The 25,444-nt window shown below is 54.5% G+C and overlaps 2 protein-coding genes across 2 annotated transcripts; one reads left to right on the top strand and one right to left on the bottom strand.

Moving 5' to 3' along the window:
• The first annotated feature begins 1,076 nt into the window (after positions 1-1,076).
• Positions 1,077-3,946, top strand: LOC128820892 (serine/threonine-protein kinase pim-1-like). Its single transcript, XM_054001732.1, has 5 exons — positions 1,077-1,979; positions 2,108-2,158; positions 2,358-2,724; positions 3,362-3,541; positions 3,797-3,946. The coding sequence occupies exons 1-5, from the start codon at positions 1,410-1,412 to the stop codon at positions 3,901-3,903; spliced, it is 1,275 nt and encodes a 424-aa protein (XP_053857707.1). The 5' UTR covers positions 1,077-1,409; the 3' UTR covers positions 3,904-3,946.
• Positions 3,947-7,044: 3,098 nt separating this feature from the next.
• On the bottom strand, positions 7,045-12,136 carry LOC128820929 (uncharacterized). The gene is made up of 14 exons (XM_054001769.1): positions 12,016-12,136; positions 11,654-11,718; positions 11,061-11,209; positions 10,592-10,739; positions 10,159-10,346; positions 9,934-10,071; positions 9,544-9,658; positions 9,230-9,370; positions 8,859-9,035; positions 8,570-8,725; positions 8,309-8,410; positions 7,960-8,062; positions 7,631-7,687; positions 7,045-7,340 (listed from the first exon to the last, which is right to left on the bottom strand). The coding sequence occupies exons 1-14, from the start codon at positions 12,134-12,136 to the stop codon at positions 7,141-7,143; spliced, it is 1,860 nt and encodes a 619-aa protein (XP_053857744.1). The 3' UTR covers positions 7,045-7,140.
• Between the last annotated feature and the right edge of the window lie 13,308 nt (positions 12,137-25,444).

The raw sequence follows: 25,444 nt of genomic DNA, 5'->3' as shown, positions 1-25,444 counted from the left end.
AAGGGGCTCGTCTGATACAAAGCTGTCAGAGCAATGTGAGGGCAGAGCCAGCCCAGCTGTGCCCAGGGCTGAGCCCAGCAGAGCCCTGACAGAGCCCAGAGCAGCCTCAGCACCCGCAGAGCCCGGCTGCAAGGAGAGAAACCAGAAAGCGCCCCTCAGCTGAAGGCTCCTGTCCCCTTGTCCCAGCCGCCCGCGGTGCCCAGGCCATGCTGGCTGTGCCCAGAGCGGTGCCCAGAGCTGCCCATCACTGCTGCTTTTGGCAGCAGAGCAGGAGGGCAGGACATGTGCCCAGCCTGCAGCCAGCCACGGCACATCCAGCCCTCAGCAGCTGCCCAGAGCAGGATGCTCCTGTGCTCGCTGCCATCTCCCCAAAGCTCTGATCCCACCATGCCAAGCAGACAGGACCCACCTCATGCCATCCCCCTGTAAGAGACAGTCCAAACTTTCCTTCTTTTGCCTCACGGCCGTCACAAGGACCCTGCAGACCCCTGACAGGAGTTCTGGCCTGGCTGGGGTGGACTCGCGTTGAGGAATTGGCACAGCTGCCCAGCCCACAAGGAAGAGAAAGAACAAGCTGTCAAGTTTCGCAAACATTTGTCCTGCTTTGCTGCAAAAGTTGTGCTGCACACACAGTGTGGAAAGTCAAGAGAAGCTGCAGTTGGTGGCACATCTTGTGACAGAAGCTGCACCTCATTCCCCAGGAAAAGTTCTTGGAAAGAGCAAACAGGACTCCCAGGAGTAGAGTCCGGGAAAACTGAAACAGCTTTTAGGAAATGAAATGAAAATGGAAAGAAACAATACAAGATGTTTTTCTCTATTTATTTTCATGCTCCCCTTTTCCATCTTGCACTACTTCTCTATGCCATGAATTCCAAATGCATCTCACCTCTAAGATCCATGACATGGCAAGGTCTAGACACTGGCAAATACCATGAGCTAGACACAGTGTGCCTTCCCCTGGTTTTCTTGGAAAGCAATGCTGTAAACTAAATGCAGTGCTTGGGTCAGGTACAAATTCTGCATTCAGGGAATGTGCCCCGACAGGGTTTGATCCTCAGCAGGGACAATGCACAGCAGCGACCGAGGGGATCCCTGTGCCCCTGTGCAGGAGTCCAGACTCTGGGTCTGGGCTGAACAGCGCAAAGTTCCCGTGTTTGGACAGGCTCAGGGGCTGCCCCCGGGGAGCGCGGGGCTGGGCGCGGGGGCGAGCGGGCAACGGACAAACGGACACGGGGACAAACGGCCCCGGAGCTTCAGTTGCAGCGGCAGCAGCGGCAGCAGCAGCAGAGCAGCGAAAGCAGCAACTTTGTGGAGTCCCTCTGGCTCCTCCTCTCCCTCTCCCGCTGTCCCGCAGCCTCTCCCGCTCTCCCGTTCCCCCTGTCCCCTCCTCTCCCGGTCTCTCTCTCCCCATGCCCGGCCGGGCCATGCCCCCGGCCCGCCCCCGGCCCCGGGCGGGGCTGTCCCGTCCCCGTCCCCGGCCGTCCCGCCGCCGTCTCGCCCCCGCCCGGCTCTGGCCGTGCTGGCGCTGGCGCTGCTGGGCGGGCATCAGTGCCTGGGGCTGGGGCGGCATCGCCTCCCTTTGGCTCCGCCTGGCCCGAGCCCGGCCCCGGCCCCGGCCCCGGCCCCGGCCCCGGCGCCGGCTCCTCCCGGGCCCCGCGGAGGACACAGGAGGCGCGGCCGCTGCCGCCGCCTCCGCTGCGGCTTCCCCGGCCCGAGCTCCGCCGCTCGGCAGCGCGGCTGCTGGCCCCGAGCCGCCGCTGTCCCGTTGCCAGGAGCGAACGCCTGGGGATGGCCGGCCCGGGGCGCTTGAGGGGCGCTCGGGGGCCGCTCCTGGCCCCGGGCCGAGCGCTGACAGCCGCGTCCCGCCGGCAAGGAAGGCGCAGCAGGGCCTGAAGGAGCAGTACCGGCTGGGTTCCCTGCTGGGCCGCGGCGGCTTCGGCAGCGTCTTCGCGGCCACGCGGCTCTCGGACGGCGCCCCGGTGAGCGGCAGGGACGGCGGCGGGAGCAGGAGGAGGAACAGGAGGAGGAACAGGAGGAGGAGGAGGAGGAGGATGGGGCTGGGCAGGGCAGGCGGCGAGCTGAGCCCGCTGCTTCTCTTGGCTTGCAGGTGGCCATCAAAAGGGTGCCACAGAACCGCGTCCTGCACTGGGGCGAGCTGGTGAGTGCGCGGGGCCAGCGGCAGAAGCCGGGGCGTGCCGGGCGGGGATGAGCCGGGGCCCGGCAGGGTGGAAGCCACCGGGACGCCTGGAGGGAGAACGGGCGTGGGGCCAGCGCAGGGCGCAGAGCATCCCGGGCGAGGGCTTCCCGAGCCCCGGCACGGCCTCAGCCCCACTGACGGCATCGCGCTCCTCCCGCAGCCCGACGGCACCAGCGCACCCCTGGAGGTCGTGCTGCTGGCCAAGGTGTCCACTGGCTTCCCCGGTGTCGTCCAGCTGCTGGAGTGGCTTGAGCTCCCCAACGACATCTTGATGGTGCTGGAGCGCCCAAAGCGGTCTCAGGACCTGCGCCATTTCATTCGGGCACGGGGGTTCCTGTCCGAGGAGGTGGCGCGGGAGCTGTTCCGCCAGGTGCTGGAGGCCGTGCGGCACTGCACCAGCTGCGGGGTCCTCCACAGGGACATCAAACCAGGGAACATCCTGGTTGACCTGGCCACCGGGGAGGCTAAATTGATCGACTTTGGCTGTGGCACCTACCTGCAAGACACAGCCTACACTCACTTTGCAGGTGAGTCCACACAGGGGTGTGCTCCCGGTCCCAGCATCTCACGGCCCAACATCTCCTAGCCCAAGCTGGCTGTGGCATCGGGGATTGTCCCTTTTGCTGCCCTTGATGGCACTGAGATTTCAGCCGAGTTGCGTTTCAGCAGGGCTGGGTGGGGAGCCAGCTTCCAGCCCTGCTGGCAGCCTTTGCCCACCACTCTGCCCAGGGCTGGGGCTGGGGCAGCCAGCCCAACAAAAACACCCATGGGTGGGGGTAGCAGAGAGGGGGGGCCAGAACCTGTGCCCCAGCCGGTTTGGTGTGCAGGTGAGAAAGGGCTTGGACTGCTCCACTCACCTGGTTTGCTTTGGATTCATAATGTTTCTTGGGGCAATGCAGGCAGGGAGGATGAAGGCATGGTTGTCCCCAGCACTGAGTGGGTTTTTCCTTGTCATACTTGGGCCTTGCCAGGGCTTCAGCTGCCCTCTTTCAAGACCAGTGGCTTCTTTTCCAACCCCAAGTCTGTACACAAGTCCCAGGTGCTGGCGAGAGGGCAGCAGTCACTCCGTGTGCCACTGGGGCAGCCCCTGCATGCCCAGGGATGCTGGGGCCAGGCTCTGGGAGCAGCAGCATCCCCCTGCTGAAGCCCATCTCTATTCCATAGGAACACGGTCATACAGCCCCCCGGAATGGATGCATTTTGGCTGGTACTACGGCAAGCCAGCTACTGTCTGGTCCCTGGGCATCGTGCTGCACCAGATGGTCTGCGGGGAGCACCCTTTCAGGGGCTGCCAGAACATCAGCTGGGACCATCAGCTCTCGCTGCCACAACGGCTCTCTCCAGGTGGATCCTCATCTCTGGCCACAGGGGCAATACAAGTGCTGGGAGACAGCAGCAGCTCGTGAGCATCCCGCTCTGGCAGCTGCTGAGGAGGAGGCACATGTCCTGCTCTCCTGCTCTCCTCCAAAACAGGGAATTGATGGGAAAGTTTAGGCCCAGCTCTGAGCGCATCCAGCATGGCCTGGGCACGGGAATAGTGGGGCAAAGCCAACAGGAGCCTTCTCCAACTGACCGGCGGGTTCTGGTTTCTCTGCCCAGAGTGCCAAGATCTGATCAGGAGGTGTTTATCCATGCTGGACATGGAAAGGCCTTCGTTAGAAGAGCTGTTGTGTGATCCCTGGATGCAGGATGTTCATCTGCCCTAGAAGAAGGGAGAGAGCCACAGGCACGCTTTGATGCAAGGACCTGGTAAGTTACAGCCCCACACACGCATTGGCAATCAGAAGCACAGGAACCCAGACTTTTTTGTGCTGCCTGTGTCACTGCCCAGGGCTCATCAGATGGGAACACGCAGCCCTTGTGCTGGAGCGGAGCTGCTCTGCCCAGCACTGGTGGCCGCCATCTGAGCTGGTTTTGCTTGTCCTTGGTTCCCTGACAGCTGGGGCCCTGGGCAGAACCCTGACAGCCTGGTCTCAGCCCCAGGGAAGGAGAAGGAGGCCCTGGAGAAGCTGTACCAGGTGGGGCTGCTGCTGCTGGAGACAGCGAGGACAACATCAAGGATGACAACCTCTTGCTCCACCTGGTCATCGGCAAGCTGAAGATGACGTCACTTTGATTCTGGCACCTTCTCCAAAGCCAGGCTCCACAGGGAATTTGCAGATGAGTCCACACACAGGGGATGCTCCCAGATTTGGGCATTGCACAGCCTGGCCGGGAACAGAAGGTTCCCCTTTTGCTGGGATCCTTCAGTTGGCTGCCCAGCTGCTTTTGGCAGGGCTCGGGGCATGGGCTGGGGTGGGTACGAAATGGGAGTGGGCTCCTGGCCCTGCCAACAGCCCCCACAACCCACCGTGCCCTGGGCTGGGGCTGGGGCTGGGGCAGCCAGCCCGACACAAACCAACCCCCATGGTGGGAGCAGAGGTGGGACTCCAGAACCTGTGCAGGGGCTGCTTTGATTTGCAGGCAAGGAAGGGCTTGGGCTGCTCCCCTGCCCTTGTTTGCTTTGGGATCACTCTTATTTTGGGGGGCAGTGCAGGGGGAAGGGAGAAAGCCTGGGCTTCCTTCACCCGTGGGTGGGTTTTTCCCTGGCATGCAGGGCTTGGGCCTTCCTCAAGCCCCAGAGAGAGATATGATTTTTGACCTTTTTTCTTGTTTCCCCTTTTTGTCTGTAATCTACTTTCAATCATTTGTTGTGTGTTTTTCTAGAGGAAGCGTTCTAGGTGGGGTCCAGTCTGGATGGGGAAGTGCTTGGGAGCAGCTGCGGCGTGGATGGGCCGTGCCCTTGGAGAAGGCTGAGGACATCGTTTGGGACCAGCTTTTCTTCCAGCGATGGATGGCGTCAGGTGGGTCCCGTCTGCTTGGCATGGTGGGATCAGAGCTTTGGGGAGATGGCAGCAAGCACAGGAGCATCCTGCTCTGGGCAGCTGCTGAGGGCTGGATGTGCCGTGGCTGGCTGCAGGCTGGGCACATGTCCTGCCCTCCTGCTCTGCTGCCAAAGGCAGCAGTGATGGGCAGCTCTGGGCACCGCTCTGGGCACGGCCAGCATGGCCTGGGCACCGCGGGCGGCTGGGACAAGGGGACAGGAGCCTTCAGCTGAGGGGCACTTTCTGGTTTCTCTCCTTGCAGCCGGGCTCTGCGGGTGCTGAGGCTGCTCTGGGCTCTGCCAGGGCTCTGCTGGGCTCAGCACCAGGCCAGAATCAGCCAAAGAAGAAATGGTGTGACCTGCAGCACAGACTTGCTTGAGCGTTCCAGCAACACAGCTCAAGTTTGCAGAGTGTACACCTCCAAGGGAAAACATGCCACCACCCAAAAATTAAACTTGTTCAATACTTTTCTGAGATGAAATCAATCTGGGATGACCCCAAATGACATTTTGCAGCTTGCTCAAGCTGTAGCTCAGCCCTTCTCTGAACAGTTCTCTCCCCCACCTGCATTTTACTTCCCAACTGCTCCCTCTTTTCCCCCAGTGAATTCCCAGCCTGTGGCAGTCTCCATCAAACTTCTGCCTTCCTTGATGCCCCTCACCACGAGGAAGGCCGAGCCCCCAGCTTAGGGACTCATCCTGTCACTGGCTGAGGAGCAGCAATGTCTCAGAGGTCTGGTTGGATTTTAGTGGCATTCAGAGCTGCTCTCCAGCCCTCAACTCTCCTCACTGCTGAGCTCCCACTCCCTTTTCCTTGTCCTTTCAGCAGGATGAGCTCTGTGAATCCCCTTGGGCCTCCCCACTCTTCCCAGCCCATGCACCCACCTCAGTTAGGCTGAAGCTGCAGCTTCTCTGTCTCCTCTGGCACACCAGTCCAGTCCCCTGTGCGGGGAGCCCCAGCCCCAGAGCGCAGCACCCAACAGTGCCGTCCGGGCTGGAGCAGCTGCCCTGCAGCCCTGGCTTGGCTCTTGGTGGCAAGGGAATGCTCCCTGTTTGCAGCTGTCCCTGCAGGATGGCCCCAGGGCAGAGCCCAGCTCCCACTGCAGCCCTGAAGCTTGGGGCAGACAGTGGTCCCAGAGCTGAGGTTCATGGGGAGCACCCGCAGCTGTGCCTGGCACTCTGTTGCCGTGTGTCACAGTGCAGGCTGCCTTGTACTGGGTGAATGGACCAGCCCCTGCTTTGACTGACAGGGGCCTCGCCCATCACATCTCTCCCAAGGCTGCAGACATTTCACAGGCCAGAATCTGAAGGGGCGCAGAGGTCAGACCAGTGAAATTATCCAGACTGGCTTTTTCAAAGGCCCCTTAGAAGGAAGGGCTTGAGCACAAACCCTCTCTGATTACCCCATGAACATCGGGCTGAGTGGTCTCTTTGGCTCCAATCCACTTTCCTCCTCAAGCCAACGTTACCCACTGCCTCCCACATCCCCCCCGTGCCTTCCCACTGCCTTGTCCTGTCAGGGCTTTCGCAGCCCCTCATCCCTTGGTGGCCCCATCCCCTCAGGGTCTCCCTCAGCCCGGCCAACCTGCCCGGCAGCAGTGCCGCAGCCCCACAGGAGCTCCCGAGGAGCCCCATCCAGAGGCACCTCGGAGCCCTCAGCAATGCAGCCAGCAACACACGGGCAGGAGGACACAGATGGCGGTTCCTGCCTGGGACAGGGCTTGTGGCCATCTCCAGGCACCGGTCTCACAGGGATCCCTGGAACTCCGGCCCCTGCCCACCGGCTCTGTTGGCAGCACAAAGGCTTCAGCAGAACCACCAAAGGCCAAGGGGCTTCTGGCCATTTTCCCTGCAAGCCTGCACGTGCCTGGGCAGCTTGCTGAGCCCAGGCACCCTTTGCTCCCTCTTCCCCTATGCCCTGCAGAGCCTGGGCAGCAAAAGAAAGATCCTGCGAGTCTGTCTATTATAACACATCCTATATTTATATCCTACAGAAAAGCCAAAAGAACGAAAGAACAATCTTGACGAAATTAAACACTCCTGCTGGCTCAGGTGGCCCCAGCAGACAGAGCCTCTGGGATCAGCACTCTGCACAGCTCCAGCAGCGCAGCCAGCCGAGCCCCAAGAGACGAGGCCGTGTCCTCCATGCCCTGTGGAGCTGATCATGCAGGCTGTCCAAGATGGAATATCCAGCTCTCTCTACTGCCTGGAGGATGTACAATGTTTGAATTGCCAGGCTTCCAACGGCGACGCTGATGTCATTTGCCGTGCCTTCAAGGGCTGAAAGAGAGAGCAACAGAGCCGTGGTCAGATCCCGGATCTGAGGGGACCCGAGGAGACCTCCCTGCCAGGGCCATCCCAGCCGGCTCCGGCCATGGCCAGCAGGGAATAAGGGACAAATGGGATCAGCCCGAAGCTGCTGGCCACAAATCCCCCAGGTGGCCCTGAAATCTCCGTGTGCTCTGCCCACGCCGCCCCTCGTCCGCACAGGGAGCAGAGCCCTGCGCAGCCGGGGCACAGCTTGCAGCTCCCCCGCCAGCCCCCGCTGACAGCCCGCTGCCCTCACTCACCCTCACAGATGAGCTGGAGCTCTTCCTTCTTCCCCCTCAGCTGCCGCCCGGCCATCCCTGCCAACACAGAGCCTGTCACGGCCCAGCGGCACAGCTCCCTGCCAGCGGCGCTGCCAGCCCTGTGGCCACACGGCCTCCTGGCCCGGCAGGGCTCAGCCGGGCCCTTGCCGCACGCTGCCGCCCAAGGGCACGGCTGCGAGAGGGCGGCAGCAGCGCCCAGGCCAGCCGGGGCTCCACCCCGCCGGGCCCGGATGGCGCTGCCGGGGCAGCAGGCGGGGCTGGGGCCGAGCTGCGGCGGGGCGGGGAGGGAGCCCGGGCTCGCGGCTCACCCAGGAACCTGATGGCCGCCTCTCGCAGGGGCTCCTCTGGGCTCTCCAGGTAGGGCATGGCCTGGCGCAGGTGCTCGGCCGCTCTGCTGCTGTCGTCTGCCAGCTGGAGAGACCGGCAGGAGGGAAGGGTTGGCGCGGGCTCAGCCCCTGGGCCGGGCACTCCCTGCGCCCAGCCCCAGCCTCCCCTGCCCGCACCGCCGTGAGCTCGGGCCCACAGGAGCCTGGAGAAGAGCCCGCGCCGCCTCTGGCTGCAGCAGCGGGCAGGGGCACAGCTGCCAGCCCCGCACACTGAGCACCGCGCTCAGGGGGGTTCTCCTGCCTGAGGCTGGCACTTCCAGACCATCCTTACCAGGCACTCGGTGAACTTCCACAGCCTCTTCTTCTTCACCACTTTTTCCAGATCCCTCCTCTTCAGGAACTGGGCCACACAAAGCAGCGTTTCCTGAGAAGCCTGGAGAGCAGCAGAGACACGGAGATGGCCCCACAGCCCAGGGCGCAGGACCTGTGTCCCTGTGCCAAGGCCTGGAGGAGGCTGCAGCCCAGCAGGAGCCAGGGCAAGAGGCAGCTGAGCCGCCTCCCAGGGGGACAGCAGCAGCCCACGAGTCCTCACCTGTGCCACACGCCCATCCTCATCATGGCAGTGGAAGAAGAGTGGCAGCAGGCTCTGGCACGCGTGTGTCTTCAGGACCTTTTTGTCCTTTTGCAGTGGAAGAGACACCAATGTTTGGAAGAGCAGGATGGAGAGCAGCTGCACCTGGCTATTGTCCTGTATGAAAGGAAGAAAAAAAGACCTGAGCATCGGCTGCATGGGGCTCAGCTTGGCTCAGGCCTGGAAATCCACAGGGCACAAAGTGTCCGGGCAGCAGCCAGTGGCTGTAGCTGGAGGCAGCGAGCCTTACGTGGTCAAAGAGTGGCAGGAGCGCCTCAACCAGCCGCAGTGCAATGGAGCTGCCTATCAGCATGTCCTTGTCCCGGGAGATAAAGCTGAGGAGCGTGACTGTCATGCTAACTATCTCTCCATCTGCGTCGCACAGGAGCTCCACAAGACTTTCAGTCAGGCTCCCCATTTTTTCACTCTGTGCGGAACACAAGTTTGTGAAACGCCATCCTGCTGCCGCAGGGCCTAGAGGCCAAAGGGCTGTTGCGGAGCACTTGGGCAGCTGAAGCAGGAGGCAGGAGAGCTGGGAGCAGCTGCCCCAGTGCCTAAAGCCCAGCAAAGCCCAAGCGACTGCATTCCCGAGCGCAGCCTCAGCCGCTGCCCCCTTCTCACCATCGAGGGATTGTCAATGAGCTTGAGAAGGGCCCTGAGCGCCAGGCGACGCCTGTCCCTGCACTTGCTGTGCAGGTGCCTTGACAAGATTTGCAGGACTCTGTTAGCACTGCCTCCACTCAAGTTCAGGCACTCGAGGACCTGAAAGGCACAGGGCAGTGACAGGGGACCCGGCCGGCAGGAGCCCGGAACCGCACAGGGCTGGGCCCAGGCAGCAGCACAGGGCGCGGGCACCCGTCCCAGGCAACTGCGGCTACGAGTGGACAGAGAGCTGGGAGGCAGCTGAGCGAGGCAGCGCTGGCCATCAGGCTCACCTCCACAAGGAACGCCAGGGCGGGCAGCTCCCAGCGTGGCTCCAGTGTGTTGAGCAGCTGGAGCAGGTAGCGAGCGATCCGGGAGCACAAGGGGATGGAGACACGGGATATCTCCCTGGCAGGAGAAAAAGTAACCAAGACTTTGGATCGGGGGACAAACCTCTCCCAGGACGGACTCACAGAGGTCTGGTCTTTCCCCAGCATCCTGCAAGGGGCCCTGGGCTATTTGGGAGGCGGCTCCTTGTGGGTACCCTCCTCTGCCAGCCTTTTCCAGTCTGCTTGGCTGTGCCTCGGTGACAAGGCCCTCTGGCCCACGACCACTGGGACTGTGTGGGGCACCCTGGGCACAGAGCACAAATGTCAGAGGCAGCGGGAAGAAGGGGGTCTCACCTGGCCAGCAGACCCACGGCATAGTGGTGGGTGTCAGCACACAGCAGCGTGTCCCAGCCACGCTTGCGTTCCATTGCCAGCACCACATCCTCGTGCTCCATTTGGCAGAGCAGGGACTTCAGGGTCCGCACTGCAAACCTGCGTGCAGAGCAAAGCCCAGGTCAGGCTGGGAGCACTGGCTCCTGCCCAGGGATGTGGCAGGGACAGAGGAGTGGGATGGAGTACCTGTTGGGGCTGGTGGCAAGGCCGTATTGCTGCTGGCATCCCTTCCAGAAGGTATCGACCTCCTCTGGCATATCCAGAGTGCTGAAGAACACTTGGAAGAGCAGATGCACAAGTAGGTGGGGGAAATACACCGTCACCATCTGTGGGACACAGGGCACCTGGAGGATCTCCCACATCACCACAGTTGCCTGCAAAGGACAGAGCCCCCGGAGACAGCGCTCAGTGCCGAGGTGTCCGTGTGGCAGGGCCCGAGCACGGGAGGGAGAGGCCCGGAGAGACGCAGGGGGAGCAGCGGGCCTGGTGCCCCTGAAGCTGCCCCGAGGCCAGGTTTCAGCCCAGCGCCTGAGGCAGGGAGATGCAGTGGGGCAAGGAGGATGGAGAGCTGCTGGACAGGTGGCCTTGGGGCCAGCAAAGGCCAGTTGTAGAAACTCACAGCCAGGACAAAGGCACCCGTTTTGCCCCCATCAGAGGTGAACGTGCTGTGCTCTGGCCAACTCCCCAGCACATCGAGGAGTATCAGCTGCACTGGCTCGGCAGTCCTGGGCGAGCACATGATGCTCTTCCACATGGTGAAAGCAGCTCTGTGGGGTTAGAGCTCTGTCTCAGGGGGGTCTGGGACACAGCACCGTGGCCTGGGCAGCAGCAGGGACCTGAGCTGGCTGCCGGCTCTGCCTCTGCCACTGCCCCTTGCCAGCAGCACCCAGGCAGCCCAGGCCTGTGGGGACAGGCCCCTGAGGGGCAGCGAGGGAGCATGGCAGCAGGCTCGGGGGCTGAGGTGCCAGGGCTGGCAAAGGGAGCAGCCAGAGGGCCCTGGGGACTCTCTGTTGGTCAGACACCTGGCACAGGCTGTACAGGCTGATGGGCTGGGGAGCCGTGAGCCCTCTGGGCAGGTGGCCCCATACCTGTCACAGGATGGGGCCACACACAGGAGTGTCATTACTACATCAGCAGGCTGTTCTTCGGTGAGACCCAGCAGGGCCCTGATCAGCCTCTGCTCAGCAAACTGATTGTCCATGAGCCACTCGTGGATGTACCTCACCATGGCGGGCACCTGGAGAAGGCACGGGGAGACTTGGAAAGCTGCCAGAGGGAGGAATGTCCCCAGCTTCCCCAGAGAAGTGCTTCCCTTCCCACCACACTGCCATGGCCTCAAAGGCTTCCAGGGACCAGCGGATGTGGCTTGGGAGGCCAGGCAATTCCTGGGAGGATCAAACCCTCAAACCACAGGCCGTTTATTTGCTTTGGATTGCAAAACCCGCCCTCTACGAGCATATCCAGCAGGGCAGCAGAGGTCTTGGTTTTGAAGGTGTGTGAATATGCTCTGAGCCCTTTGCCCATGGTGCTGGGCTCTTCCTCCTGAATCCTCTTGATGAATTTGCAAACCAAGTGTAGGAGAAGGGCAGGAAGCCAGGGATGTTCCACGGAATGCTCCAAGCGCGGTGCTCGGCTGAGCGGTGCCAGCAGGCCCAGCCCAGGTGGGGATGGCTGCAGGTACCTCCACTGTTCTGCGGAAGAGGCCACGGGCGGGGTCCTGCTCTTGTGTGCGGTCCACGGCTGCATCTGGCAAAGAGCAAGCGCAGCCAGAGCTGAGGGGCTGCGGGAGAGGCCGGAGAACACAGCCCAGCCCTGAGCTCCCCAGGCAGGGACAGCCCCGGGATGCCCCAGGGGATGGAGCACGGCCACTGCGGGGTGTCTGCCCGGCCCCTCTTCTGTCCTGTCCGTGGGCATGTCCCCAGGGGATGGGATGGGATGGAATGGGATGGGATAGGATGCCATGGGATGGGATGCAGTGGGATGGGATGGAATGGTGCCAAGCTGGCTGCAGGCACCAACCCTAAGCCCAGCTCTGCCACTCACCCTCCTGTAGAGTCTTGAACTGCACCACCTCTTTCATCTCCTCTACTGCGGCAGCTCCAGGGCCTTCTTCCTCCTCCTGCACCCAGGCCAGCTTGGGCCCTCTCAGGGATCTCTGCTCCATGGCAGTGACTGGATTTGAGGCGAGTTGCAGGAGAGATGCCTCGGAAAAGCTCCGAGTCAGCAAGTCCTGCAGTCGTGCCTGGAAGGCACCTTCAAGAGAGAAGCCTCAGGAAGGCTACAGGACAGCAAGTCCTGCACTCTGGTCTTGAGGGCTGCTGCCACAAGGACAGGAGACTCCTGTCAAGGATTGATTGTGGTCAGGCCTCGAGGGCACCGGTGGCAGGGATGGGAGATGCCTCCGGGGCACCAAGTCCCACGGTCTGCCCTCAAGGGCACCTGCAGAAGAGAAGCCTCGGGAAGGCCACAGGTCACCAAGTCCTGTGGTCTGGCCTTGAGGACAGCTGCAGGAATAACGCCTGGGAAAAGCTCCGGGTCAGACACGAACGAGTGCGCTGTGCGGGGGCTCCTCACGGCACCGCTCTGTCCCGTCCTGTCCCGTCGCGTGCTCCAAGCACTCTGGCGTGGTCTTGTCACCGCCAGCTCCTATGTCACCCCGTGTCACAAAGGGCCCTTGGACACGCTGTCCCGTTCCATGACACGGTGACCACGCTGCACCGTGTCACAAAGGGCCCCTGCACACACTGCCCCCTGCCCTGGGGCCGCCCCTGACCCACCCAAAGTGGCTCAGGTTGGAAGGAATTCCTCGCCCCAAGTGTCTAAGACAGCCCGACAGGGTCTTTAGGAACGGCTGAAACCACCAGCAAACGCTGCCCTGCTCTGTGGGCTCAGGGCAGCAGAAGGAGCCCCTAGGGCTGCCGACGCAGCTGTGCTGGGAAGGGCACGGGGCCTTCCACAGAAGCTGGCACGGCCTCCTTGGGACACGTCCCGGCTGGTGGCCATCCTAAACCCGCGGGTGTGACACAGACAAGGAACGTGTGGGCCAGAGCACCAATGCTGCTTGGACCCCTGGGGCCCGGGGACCGCTGACATCAGCAGGTGTGGCAGAGTCCCTGCCCAAGCAGACCTGCCACCCCCCGGGCCCTGGTAGCTCTGGTGCCCTTCTCCTGCCCCAGAGACCTGTGCCCGTTGGGGGCTTCTGTGCCAGAGGGAGCCAAAGCCCACGTGCATTGGGGGCTGCGCTCCTGCCTGCAGGGGCTCTTGGCAGGAGCACCTGGAGCAACTGCTGGCAACACTTGGTCTCTGTCAGAAGCTCTTACTCCATGCTGAAATTATTTTCTCATTGAAGTTCTTGCCTTCTGCACAAAAACACCTTAGTGGCCAAGGCACGGAAGAATCTGGCAAGTAAGAATCCTCTGTTCAGGAAAGCTTTCCTTCCCATTGTTCAACTCAAGTAGTTCCAAAAATTTGCAAGCTTCCCAAATTAATTGGGATGGCCTGAGGAGGTGAAGATTTGGAATTTTGCTTCCCATCTCAAAGCAGCAACTCATTTGCCTTAACCTCATCCACTGAGGGTCACTTCACAGAACCTAACACTACACAAAAAAAGGGCAAAAACAAGGGCCATTCTTTGGTTTTCTATGAAGGGATGATAATATCCTAATTCTCTTAAGGAATAAAAGCTCTCAAGAAATCAAAGTCCACTCAGTGGTACAAAATTAGCCCAGAGAAATGAGTAGATGGCAAAAGGGCGAATCCTCCCCCTGGTACAGATATCAAAGTGGCCAGTAAAGTGCAGCTCTCTCCTCTTGTTCCCTGCAGCAGAATCAGGAGCATGAAGAGGAAAAGTCACAGATATTCTTTCTGCCCTCCCTAACCAAAGCTGTGCCAAAGCACAGATGCTGCCTTCCAACTGACTCCAATTCCAGCCTAGACCTCTCACCTTCCACACAACTCCTTCTCCAACACCCCACCAGCAACAACCCCCCCAAACTCCCGCACAGAAGCCCTCAACACCCTGCCAGGAGCCCCAGCTGTCCCCGTCCCTCCACAGAGCTTTCCCAGCCTCCAGCAGACGCCCTGGTTCCCTGCAGGTGCCGTGGGATGGCACTCAGGAGGATCTGCTCCAAGGCCTTCCCCTGGAGCAAGCTCAGGCTGCCAGGCCTATGGTTCCTGCATCATCCTTCCCACCGAGCCTTCCTGTGCACGGCTGTTCCATTTGCACCTTTGTGCTCAGCTCGGACTTCTCCACTGAACCACGAGTGCTGGGGAAGGATGGAGAGCAGCCTGGCAAGCTCTTTCTCCAGCTCCCTCTTTACTCTCGGGGAGGTAGAACATTCCACAGGAAAGCAACTGCTGCCACAAGGAGCGGGTGGCCTCAGGCACCTTTGGCAAGGAAACAAGGCCTTTGTTTGACAGAAGGAAGCACAAGCAATTCACATGAGTAAACAAGTAATGAGCACAGACATACCGAAGTATTTAGCACCAGTTAGCATAAGAAAAACCTGGCAGGCCTAACTTGACCTGAGTGACTTGACAAAAAGCTTTAGCCATAGTCTACCAGAAGAACTAAGGGCAAGTGTGGAGTCAGCCCTGTGCAGGGAAGCCATGAGGAAGACTTTGTGCTGCTTTGGGGCATGGAGACGGCTCCTGGCCAGGGCTTGGACATCAGCTTCAAGTACAGCAATCTGACACAATGTATTTCTAACCCCCTGCCTATCGAATCACCTCAGCAGTGTAAAGATGGATGGTATGTTTGATACAATTCCTACATCAACCCCCTGAAATTTATAGGTGGTGGAGAAACATTTCGGAGGGTGCAGAGCCCTGCCCTCCTGCCAGGTCAGTAAAAGGGCTTTTGGCAGACAGTGCATTTGTCTGCCGATTTCTTTGAATAAGGGAGACCCCTCAGGACTGCTGTATCCTGAGGGAACACCGTTGGCCTTGACCTGTAGGCACCTGCACAAGCTTAAAATCAGCTGCCCCAGCTTGCAGGACCTCTCTTGGCCAGGATCCTGACGTGGATGCAGGACTGCTGCGAGGCACTGCTGGGACCCAGCGGGACGGGACCGGCTGTCTCGTGTCCACGTAGCACCCCCTGACACAGCCAGGGTCATCCCGAAACCAGAGAAACGCTCACGTGTCAGCACAGGGGAGCAAGGAGCACTGGGCTCCTCTCAGGGTATCTCAGCTGGGCTCGCTCCACAACACAGCCCCATTTTAAGGCCTGCTGATGCCCAGCTGCCAGCAATGCCTACCTTGCTCTCTCCAAGATGCACAGGGAGAGCCAATGAGCAGGACGCCTTGGGAGGCAAACCTTCCCAGCCTTTTCTGAGGCCAGGGACACACCAAGATCAAACAAGACTCTCCACGCTGCGTGGTCCACACAGCCCAGCTCTGTGCTGGCCCTGGGCCACAGCAGCATCCCCCAAGCAAGAGGCAAATGCATATTGCCAAGAGTTGAAACCCAGCAGACAGGGAAGATGTGAAAAGTGTGTGCATAAAGGCCTTTTAAGTCACAGCTCTCAAAGAGAGCTTTGGGGCTCGTGGCTGGACAGAGGCGCTCCTGCTCACACCTCTGTCCAAAGGGGGGAACACACCCTGCTGCAGGTGCTTGGGTTGGTCTCCATAGGTCCAGGCGGATGCCAAACCTGCTCTTCACAGCCTTCTCCCTTGCCCTGCCCCTCTGCCAAGTGCAACGAGCCTCAAAGACTGAAAGGACCACAGAGAGACAAAGGGGGACACTTGCACCTGCCTCCCTGGGAAGCACTTCCCTTGAGAAGCAAGCCCCTTTCCTCCAAAGCCATTTCCCCAAACATGTAGCTTTCCTGGGGAACACCAACACACTCTTAAGAAAAGCTGGCAAGGCTGAATGACTTCAGGTCCTTTCAGGACAGGCACTCCAGCTGTAGCTCCTATTCCCCCAAGTGTGTTTCCAGGTGGAGGTTCAGAGGTGCAGCCCCAGGCCCTCTACAAACACAAGCTGCCCCCTGCCTTTTCACCTGCCTCAACTCCTGCCTGGGGTCACGGCAGCAAAACCAGGCTGTTCCAGCCAGAGCCCAGAGCCTTGTTCCTGCAGGACGCTCTTGCCAGCACCTTCCTGCAAATGAATATCATCTAGGATATCATGCCCTGGTTCCACGAGAAATTCCCCTACACATTCCCCTTTTTCTTTCTGGACAAGCCAGGCTCTATTTAGAATAGACTCTAAACTTTTCTTCATACACAAAAAAATACTGCCAAAGATAATAAGCACAGCAAAAGTGACAAGAAGGATTCTACTTCCTTCCATCAAGAAGGTTTTCAGCCATCCACTAATTCCACATTTCTTGAGCCATTTGTCAGAAGGATTTTCAACAATAGTAAGCTTTTTCATATTCTCTTGAAGTAGGGAAAGTCTCTTGTGAATGGAAGCAGAGTGATCAGAAAGATTCATGCAACACATTCCTTCAAAATCCTCACAGCTATGTCCTTGAGCCAGTAACAAGAAATCAGTTGCGGCACGATTCTGTAATCCAGCGTGTCGTCTACTGCCAACGTCAGTGGTGAGCTCACTTAATATTTTGGAGGTGATATTACTTTGTTTCCCTGTCCAACAAGCCAGTCGTCTCATTAGTTCAAAAGCTCGAGCAGAAGCAACTCATGGTGCAAAAATTGATGCTGAAATGACAGATGGTCGTCCCCACAATTGAACATCATCTCTACAGTCAGGTCCTAATTCTAATTGGTGTACGCTACGCTTAACACGTTGAGACTTGTGACTTATGTTGAGTACCTGTTGGATGCTGGGGGCAAATGATGTTAATTTGCCAAAGTAACACGGTCCTCCTGCTGCATTAGCAGGTATGGCAGGCCTGGCACGATCCCCACAAATGAGGAATACTCCTGGAGGTTACATCTGTGCCGTGGCCCTAAACCATGGAACAGGCCAAATCCAATTGTCACAAACAGCAGGAATGTTGTTGTACCAAGGGGATCCAGGGGCAATGCAAGTACTATTACTTCTTGGTTTGAATGCCTGAAGGTTTTCGGAGCTAATGTCCTTTCTCTGAAATCCAAAAACTAGACAGTAATTTCCTGGAGCAGACCCTAACATGTCAAGCTCCTGAGGTTCTTTTTATACCTGTAACATTCAGTCCTTTTTGCAATTAAGAATGCTCGGGACCCTAGGGGGGTTGGTCGAAATGTTGAGTTGTTTGCAGCAATTAATTGGAACGCCTTTTGTTTCATTTCATTGTTGTGGATATTCTTAGTTCAGTCAGAGAGAAAAAGAGAGATTTCTACCAGGCTGGGCCTGGGAGAGAGTTGGAAAAGAATGTAAACAATTCACTATGTCTCTTGTTGTTCATATTGTTTATAGATATATTCTGCCACCGTGCGTCATTCAGAGCGCACCAATGGTGTGAGATGATTTTACTTTAAGACCAATGAAATTTGTCTGCACAATGTTCTCTCTAAAGAGAGTGGTGCATTTGAAATAAATCAGTTTTCCTTCTCGCCTTCTGAACTGGAGTTCTTTGTTCCTGTCCTGCTACAACAACAACAACAGGCGGTAGTACAAAACTCTTCTGCTGCTTGTTCAGGCTTGGGATATACTTTACTTTTTGTCCAAGGCCTGAATTCTGTGAGATTGTTCAAAGGAACTCTGATTAAGCAAGTACAAAAGGGATCAGAGGGGGTAGCTAGTGATAAACAGAATGATTTTTGCCCTGTCTGATTGGCCCAGGTAACCCACATATTTGTTCTTGGTTGTTAATCCATGCTGTCTTCTCCAAGGACAGTTTTGTCAGTCCTAACAGCCCTATAATCAAATGAAACAAGAATTTTGTAATTCTTGTTCCTAACTGGCAAAATGAACACCACAGGCTAAGAGCTTGCGTTCTTTTTGTGGCTAAGACAACAGTGTAAGCCTTGGTTAAAAGATGCCAAAAGAAAGCTTCGTATAGGCCTTCAATATTTTCTGGTATCCATGTTTCTGGAAAAGGCTGATCTGGCTCAAGGTTCAGAAATGCCCTACCAGGTTCTTCAAAGGTAATACTAACAATTACATCTCAGCAGTCTGAGCACAAAGCATGATCATTTTGCAAGAGGTTCCACTGTATAACAAAATTCTTTCTACAACTACTGCAATGTACCACTATGTCAGCTTGCTTTCCACAATTCTCACAAGCAGAATTTTTATAGCACTTCCTTAACACAGCATTACAAGCCAGCAGACCAAATGATTGTCCTGCTATGACTTTTGACATGACGTCTTCTGTGGAAGGTGGGATTGGTCCGAGTTCTTTGTGGAGTCTCTTGAAGATTGGGAAGAAGTAGAGTTGATATCGATATTCCCTTCATTCTTCTGAGGTTGACATGCAGGGCAGACAAATCTGCTAGGGACCCACAAAGGTTCTTTACCTGTGGAAATACAGAAATATCCTTGACCAATAAAGAACACTGGACTTGGTCCCTCCCAGTTGCCCGTAGTCACATGTTTTTATAATGAACTTGCATCCCTGGAATGGTTTGATTTTGACTGTTTTGAATAGCCTGATGATGTATAACAACAGGAGGCCCCTCTCTTCCTTCTGTTAGAGACAAGTGATTCCATGTAAAAATTACTTTATTTAACCGTTTACTTGCATCCATCTCTGTTGTCTTTTCTTTCCTCAAGTATTCTTTTATTGTGCGATTTGCTCTCTCGACTATGGCCTGTCCTGTAGGGGAGTGTGGAATTCCCCTGACATGTTTCACCCACCATGTTTTCATAAATCTAGCAACCCATAAACTACTGTAAGTAGGGCCATTATCTGTTTTGATTTCTGCAGGCACTCCCATAACTGCAAAACAGGCTGTTAAATGTCTTTCAACATGAACTGCCTTTTCTCCAGCCTGGGCAGTGGACCAAATGAAGTGAGAGTATGTATCAATTGTTACATGGACACATCTAGACTTTCTAAATTCAGAAACGTGTGTTACATCCATTTCCCAAATTTGGAACGCTTTTAAACCTTTTGGGTTTAAACGCTATACCAGAACCACGATGACTACACGGAGGACAGGAACGAACAATTCCTTTTGCATCTGCCAAAGGGATTCTGTTCTGTCGATGCAATGATTTTGCATTTGGATGAAACATTTTGTGAAAAATGCCAATCACTTGTTTTTAGAATTTTTTAAAGTTTAATAATAATAATAAAATGGTTATAAAAATAGCAATGCAATTAGAGCAATAAAAATTTAGGGTTGGGACAATTACAAGACAATTGAAAGCAATGACTTACAGACATCCGGATGTTCTTGGGCACTAAGCTGCCAAAAACATGCCTTGCGAACAAAGGAATAACCCTTAAAAGCAACAGCCTGTTGCATATTCATCTATCTCATATATGATGCATAAATTCCTTGCAAATTAAGAACTTTTCTGGTTTTTGTCAACTTCTTCCCCTTAATCCTGGTGCTTCCATAAAGATGGAGAGAAGGTAGAAGGATCTTTGTCGTTTCCAATAAGGAGTCCGTAACTCTTTGTGTCCTGTCACTGCTATCTCTCTGCGGAGTTTCTTGATTACCTTATTGTTGTGGTGTGTCTTCTCCCTCCTAGATGTATAAGCCCTTCCCCAGCGTTGCCATTGAGCTCAGCAATGGGGCAAGCCTGGGCGTGTTCCCACAGGAAATATTGGTGTCCCCATTATCTTATCCCTTTCTTGAGCTAGTAAAAAATCTTACATTGCAGAGTTTCCATGTTAACATTATGTTTTGAATATATTTAACACACCACTCAAGAGAATTAATACAGCATAACTTTCTACTATTACGCATATCATATTCATTTTAATATTTGTGAAAAGCCAGTCATAAAAGATGCATTTTCACAATTTCGTGGCTGTTTTGGGCTTCTTCGAATTTGTTTCTTGGAGGTGTTATTGCAAAACAACTGACTGCTTCATCTGCTCGTGCATTGCTTTCGCCTAATCTAATGTTCCACTGATGGCTTCTGATATGCATCATGCAGAATTCTTGTTCTCTTTGCTGAAGCGTGGTATGTAACTGTACAAACAGTTCACCAAGCTGCTGATTTTTTGTTTCTCGTAGCAAAGCATCTTCAATGCACTGCACTACGCCGACTACACACAATGACTCTGATGCTATGTTTACAGGCGTATCTTTCCAGTTTCCAAAGCCCACCACATGGCTTTCAGTTCTAAGGTTTGGAGGCTGTGTCTCTGTTGCCCAAGGATGATGTGCTTCTGCCAGTGATTTTCTGATTGCCACACACATGCAGCCTTCTTCATTTTTCGCCCTGCATCTGTAAACACCTTGGCCCTTTGACTGGCCTTTCAGAACAGAGTGTTCTTTTGACCCGTATCGTTCAAGCATCTTCCAAAGAGGCCCTTTTGGTCGATTATTATGTACAGTTCCTGTAGAGCCTATCAAGGCTTCTTGTACTTCAATCGAATGCCACAGGAGCCATTCCAAATCATCTCCATGGACCAGGATGCTGATGTCTGCAGCCTCAGCTCCATCTAGTTCAATGATTCTGTCCCTCCCTTTCCTTACCAAAGCTGCTAATGCTTCTGACCGACACGAAATACGATGCCATAATTGCATTGGCAAAAACACCCACTCAAGAATGATGGCCGTGTCCTCCCACTTTTTCTTTTGCCATTGTAGGATAATGGCAAGGGGAGAAGTGGTGGCGTTGCAGATCAGAAGAGATAATGGCTGATCTGGCAATCGGCGATTACTCCATCCTGTTTGAATCTTACGAGCTACTGCGTGCAGGGCAGCCTGTTGTTCTGGTGAGCAGGTGCGGGGACTATGTGCCTCGGTGCCATGCAGCCAAGACTGGAAGGGGAGGAGGTCATCACTGGTGATGCCAACTAGATTACGAACCCATTGTAAGTCTCCCAAAAGCCTTTGAGCATCATGCAGGGTACCGATCTGTGCAGTGATGGTTACCTTTTGTGGCCTGATCTGAGCGTCCGAGATGAGCCAACCCAGGTATTTCCATGGTACAGAACGCTGGACCTTTTCAGGGGCGACAGTCAGTCCACAGGAGTGCAAATGGTTGATGATCCACTCAAATTCACTATCTGTTAAAGCAGATTTGGCAGCAAACAAAATATCATCCATGTGGTGATAAATGAGCATGTGAGACCATCGCTTTCGCACAGGCTGAAGTGCCCAATCCACAAAGATTTGACACATACTTGGACTCTTTCTGGACCCCTGGGGTAAAACTACCCATTCATAGTGTTTGGCAGGGGCTGCACAGTTGACAGATGGCAGAGTAAATGCAAACCTCTGTGTATCATCAGGGTGTAAAGGAATTGTGAAAAAGCAGTCCTTTAACTCTATTATTATTATTATTTGCCAAGTTTGTGGGATCATTGTAGGAGCAGGAAGGCCAGGTTGCAGTGCACCCATACCTAACATGTGATCATTAACTTTTCGTAAATCATGCAAAAGTCGCCACTTGCCAGATTTTTTTCAGGATGACAAATATAGGAGTGTTCCACGGGCTTGTGGAAGGTTGAATGTGACCTGCTTTTAGCTGTTCCTGCACTAACTCTTCTGCAATGCGCAGCCTTTCTGAGGTCATCGGCCACTGGTCTACCCACTCTGGTTTTTCAGTTAACCATGTAATTTTTAGGATGGGCAGCTGCCGCCCAGTGGCTGTGGCACAAAATGCTGATCTGTTGTCAGGACCAGTCCCGGTTGTGACAAAACATCCCTTCCAATCAATCCTGGTAAAGTGTGTGGAAGCTGCATTACAATTACAATTAATTACAATTATTTGGCCGTCTTCAAACTGCAAAGTAATTAAGCCTTTACTTTGTTTTGGTGCTTTTGCTCCTCCCACCCCACTGCCTGGGCAACTGGAGATTGTAATTCCCATGTCTGAGGCCACATATGTTGATTAATGATGGTGACATCTGCTCCAGAGTCTAGTAATGGTTCTAAACTAATTTTTTGACTGCCCTTTTTCAGTTGAATTTTTGGATATGGTCTTTGATTAAGGTCCAATGTGAAAAACACATCATATCCAGAGGATCCAAAACCTTTATTTCCTCTTACTTTAGCTACTTGGCCTTGTTTTCTGAGTTTTTCATAATATTCTCGATGTGTAAGAAAGTTGTCATAAGGAAGTATTTGTGCAATCTTGCTGCCTTTAGGAATTGTTACAGGTGGTTGTAAAGCACAGGCCATGGTTTGTACTTGCCCTATGAAATCTGCATCTATTACATCGGGTAATGCAATTACTCCTTGTTTGCTTGTTGACGACCTGCCAAGTAAAAGCCCTCCGGCTGGAGACTCAGCCCTGAGCACAGGGCCTTTTACTTCAGCTGGAATCAATGTTACCTCTTTGTTGCTCAGGGTTACCTCTACTGTGGTTGCCACGTCCACTCCGAGACTCCCTCGGGTGGCTGGGACGCGCTGGTATAGGAAACCGTATTTTTCATCTGTGTCGAAGGGCTGTGTTGGGTTGAAGGGGTCTGTACTTGTGTCTTTGTGCGGAGACAGGTCGCGCTGCTCTGTATGTTTCTTGACGGTTTGTGAGTACAGGCAGCGGTGGCACGAGTGTCAGAGTTACACACATGACACCAAACGGTTTTGGAACAGCTTCGCCACATATACCCAAATTCACCGCATGAGAAGCAGGTAGCAGTTTTAATCTTTCTGTTATTTTGACCTTTTATTTTATCTTGCTTGCCTCTGTTTCCAGACAGAGAAGCTGCAATTACATGACCTTGTTCCTTTAATGTTTCTTCCATCGCTGCCGTGAAGGCGGCTGTCTGATTATTCTGTTCTGCCCGAGTGGCTCTCATAAGCATTTTGTCAGCTGGGCTCCCTTGGGGTAATGTTGCCAGGATTGCTCTCGTTCTGGGATTTGCTCCTTCAAAAGCGAGAGTGCGGAACATATGTTCCTGGAGTTCAGGAGGCAAATCTGCATTATCTTTTATTGCTGCTGACAAAGGGTCTAGGAATAGTCCACAGGGCTCTGTTCTTCCCTGGCGGACAGCGGTCTAAGGTGCAGGATTTTCTTATCAGGTACAGACAAAAGAGCTCAGTGGGCTAAAGTCTGGGCAATTTGGTGCATTTGAATAGGATATGGTAGCTGAACCTGTGTGTTAGAATAGGGTCCTTGCCCAGTTAGCATGTCTGCCTGTATACCTTACAGAGGGTCTCCTACTATTAAATGTTTATTTGCTTCTTCAACTGCTAATCTTTTCCATTCTCTTTCAAACAACAAATACTGAGACAGAGTGAGGAGAAGGGAAGCAACTCTTGCACAGTCAGCAGGGGCAAGGACATCTGCTGTAAAAATAAACGGAATAATTTGTCGGGTAGCTTCTGATCAAATACCATGGCTAGGAACTGCTTGTTTTGCTGGTTGTAATATTTTCCAATCATGAGGTTCCCAATTTGCTTAATTATTACTGACTATTGCAGGGCAAGCAAGAGAACTGGCAACCTGCCATTCACCTTCTATGATAGCATCTCGAATCACACCCGACCATCGCGGTTGAATTGGATCTTTTTTCGGCCTTGGTGCTTGCGGGGGTATTGCAAGGCATCCGGGCATCGGTGGAGCAGCAGGCTCCTCAGGGGGTGTCACAGGGACTGGGACGGAAAGGGGTGTCGGAATAGTCTTTAGCACTGACACAGTCTCTGTTTGTTTTTCCAATTGTTCCTGCCGTATGGATAATTCTGCTAATTTCTTTAACACTTCTTGAATTGAGTCATTAGAATCCGACTTTTTAGCTTTGTACTTAAATTCAGAGCGCTTTGACCTTCTAACTCTATCTTTTTCCTCTTCCTCGGACTCAGCCGACAGCATAGATTCGTCTGGTGCTATGTCAGGCAAAGGAGGGCACAGGGAAGGGCAGCATTCTTTTCTTCTCCTTTCTGCCCACAAGCTGAAGCTCCCTTTTTCGGCCTTGCATCACCCACCGCCTCAGGAATTTCTTCTATTTCTGCTGCTTCAGGCACTGCTTCCATATCTATGGCTTCTCTTGAAGGGGCATCAGTTACTTTTTCTCATTTTTGACCAGCTGCAGCAGACTCTGATGGGGCAACCTCCTCTTTTTGTGATGGATTATTTAGCAACTCTTTTGAATTAGAGCAAACAGGGGCAGAGATTCCTTTCATGGGGACCTTTCCAACTCCAAAAAAGTTAGCGAGACGTGATGGCTTGGAAGGAACTTGTTGCTTTGCTCCACTCACATTGCCTCCCAAATCCTCAGTGGCTGCGGCAGCTACCTTTTGCTCAGCTTTCATAGTCTCTGAAGTATTGGTGATAGATTTCCAAGTAACTCCTAACTCCCTTGCTTCTTTTCCATATTTTCCACCTTCTATCATGATATCCCAGAGGAAGTTTCCTACTTCTTGCACTCAGATTCACTAAAGAGCAGGGCAGGTTCAGAAAGCTTTCCTTTTTTACATGCCCATTTTATTAGGGCTATTACTTCTTCTTCTTTGGTGTCCTCACCTCTCTTTAAGAGGATAGTTGTCAGTAATTTAACTGCCGGGTCTAATTCCATCCTGGTCTTACCTTGGCAGGGCCTTGATCGGCCGCTCAAGCTCCGGACTCTGCTCTTGCGTTTGCCTACCAGGCCTCTCCTGCCTCCAGCTCTCCGGCTCCCAAATCAGGTGCTTACCTGATGCTTGGGAGCCTTCTGCATTTAAGCGATCCGCATTTCAGCAAAGGAGTCCCTGTTCATGGTGCCAGTATGAAGGGGGTCCCACGGAGAGCCGGACGGAGTAATGACACTCAAATCACTATGGCTACATGTCCTCCTCCTTTATGGTCTAATTTATCCATATTTTATACCCTACTGCCTTACATCATACAACAGCTAATTAACATTCATTGGTTAAGGTCATATGATCACATCTACAAGTCACCTATTGATTGGCTGTTATACTACAAGCGTCTGATCAGGTTATAGTACGTGACAGTTTTCAGCATCCAGCACAGACTATTGTATTCATACAAAGCTTATTGTCTTTCCAAGGATGTCCTAAATACTTCTAAAGTAACTAAAGTATTTCCGTAATCTGCAGGCCAGGGTTGTCCAGTTCCTGCAAAGAAATGCCATCAAGGATATCATGGCCTTGTTCCATGAGAAATTCCTCTACCTTTCTCTACTGTCACACAACTGGTCTCTAATGTCACAGCCTGTTCTGTGATGTCATAGCCTGCTCTGTGATGTCATGCCTCTGCCCTGTGATGTCACAGCTGACTCTGTGATGTCACAGAGACAGCCTATGATACCATAGTTGCGCAATGACCTCACATAACCCACTCTGTGGTGTCATATCCCACTCTGTGACCTCATGTTCCCAGATGAGAAATTGTCTCCACCTGCTGAGCACACACAATGCTCGTTCTGCAAAACCCCGGGCCTATGGAAACCACACAATGCCCATTGTGTGAGAAGGGGAACTGAAATTCACCAGCCTCAGTGTCCTGCCAGCTCAG

This window comes from Vidua macroura, chromosome 32 (assembly GCF_024509145.1).
Source record: "Vidua macroura isolate BioBank_ID:100142 chromosome 32, ASM2450914v1, whole genome shotgun sequence".
NCBI lineage: Eukaryota > Metazoa > Chordata > Aves > Passeriformes > Viduidae > Vidua > Vidua macroura.
The sequence above is the reverse complement of the archived record's forward strand: the minus strand, read 5'-3'. Positions and strand labels throughout refer to the sequence as shown.

What these genes read in the sequence shown, in the direction of transcription:
- LOC128820892 (XM_054001732.1), top strand. Translation starts at nt 1,410, where the DNA reads ATGCCCGGCCGGGCCATGCCCCCGGCCCGCCCCCGGCCCCGGGCGGGG. An exon ending in GGCTCTCGGACGGCGCCCCG is followed by an intron (nt 1,980 to 2,107) that starts GTGAGCGGCAGG and finishes CTTGGCTTGCAG; the next exon opens with GTGGCCATCAAAAGGGTGCC. An exon ending in TCCTGCACTGGGGCGAGCTG is followed by an intron (nt 2,159 to 2,357) that starts GTGAGTGCGCGG and finishes CTCCTCCCGCAG; the next exon opens with CCCGACGGCACCAGCGCACC.
- LOC128820929 (XM_054001769.1), bottom strand. Translation starts at nt 12,136, where the DNA reads ATGGAGCAGAGATCCCTGAGAGGGCCCAAGCTGGCCTGGGTGCAGGAG. An exon ending in TCTTCCGCAGAACAGTGGAG is followed by an intron (nt 11,210 to 11,653) that starts GTACCTGCAGCC and finishes TGCCTTCTCCAG; the next exon opens with GTGCCCGCCATGGTGAGGTA. An exon ending in TCATTGACAATCCCTCGATG is followed by an intron (nt 9,036 to 9,229) that starts GTGAGAAGGGGG and finishes TGTTCCGCACAG; the next exon opens with AGTGAAAAAATGGGGAGCCT.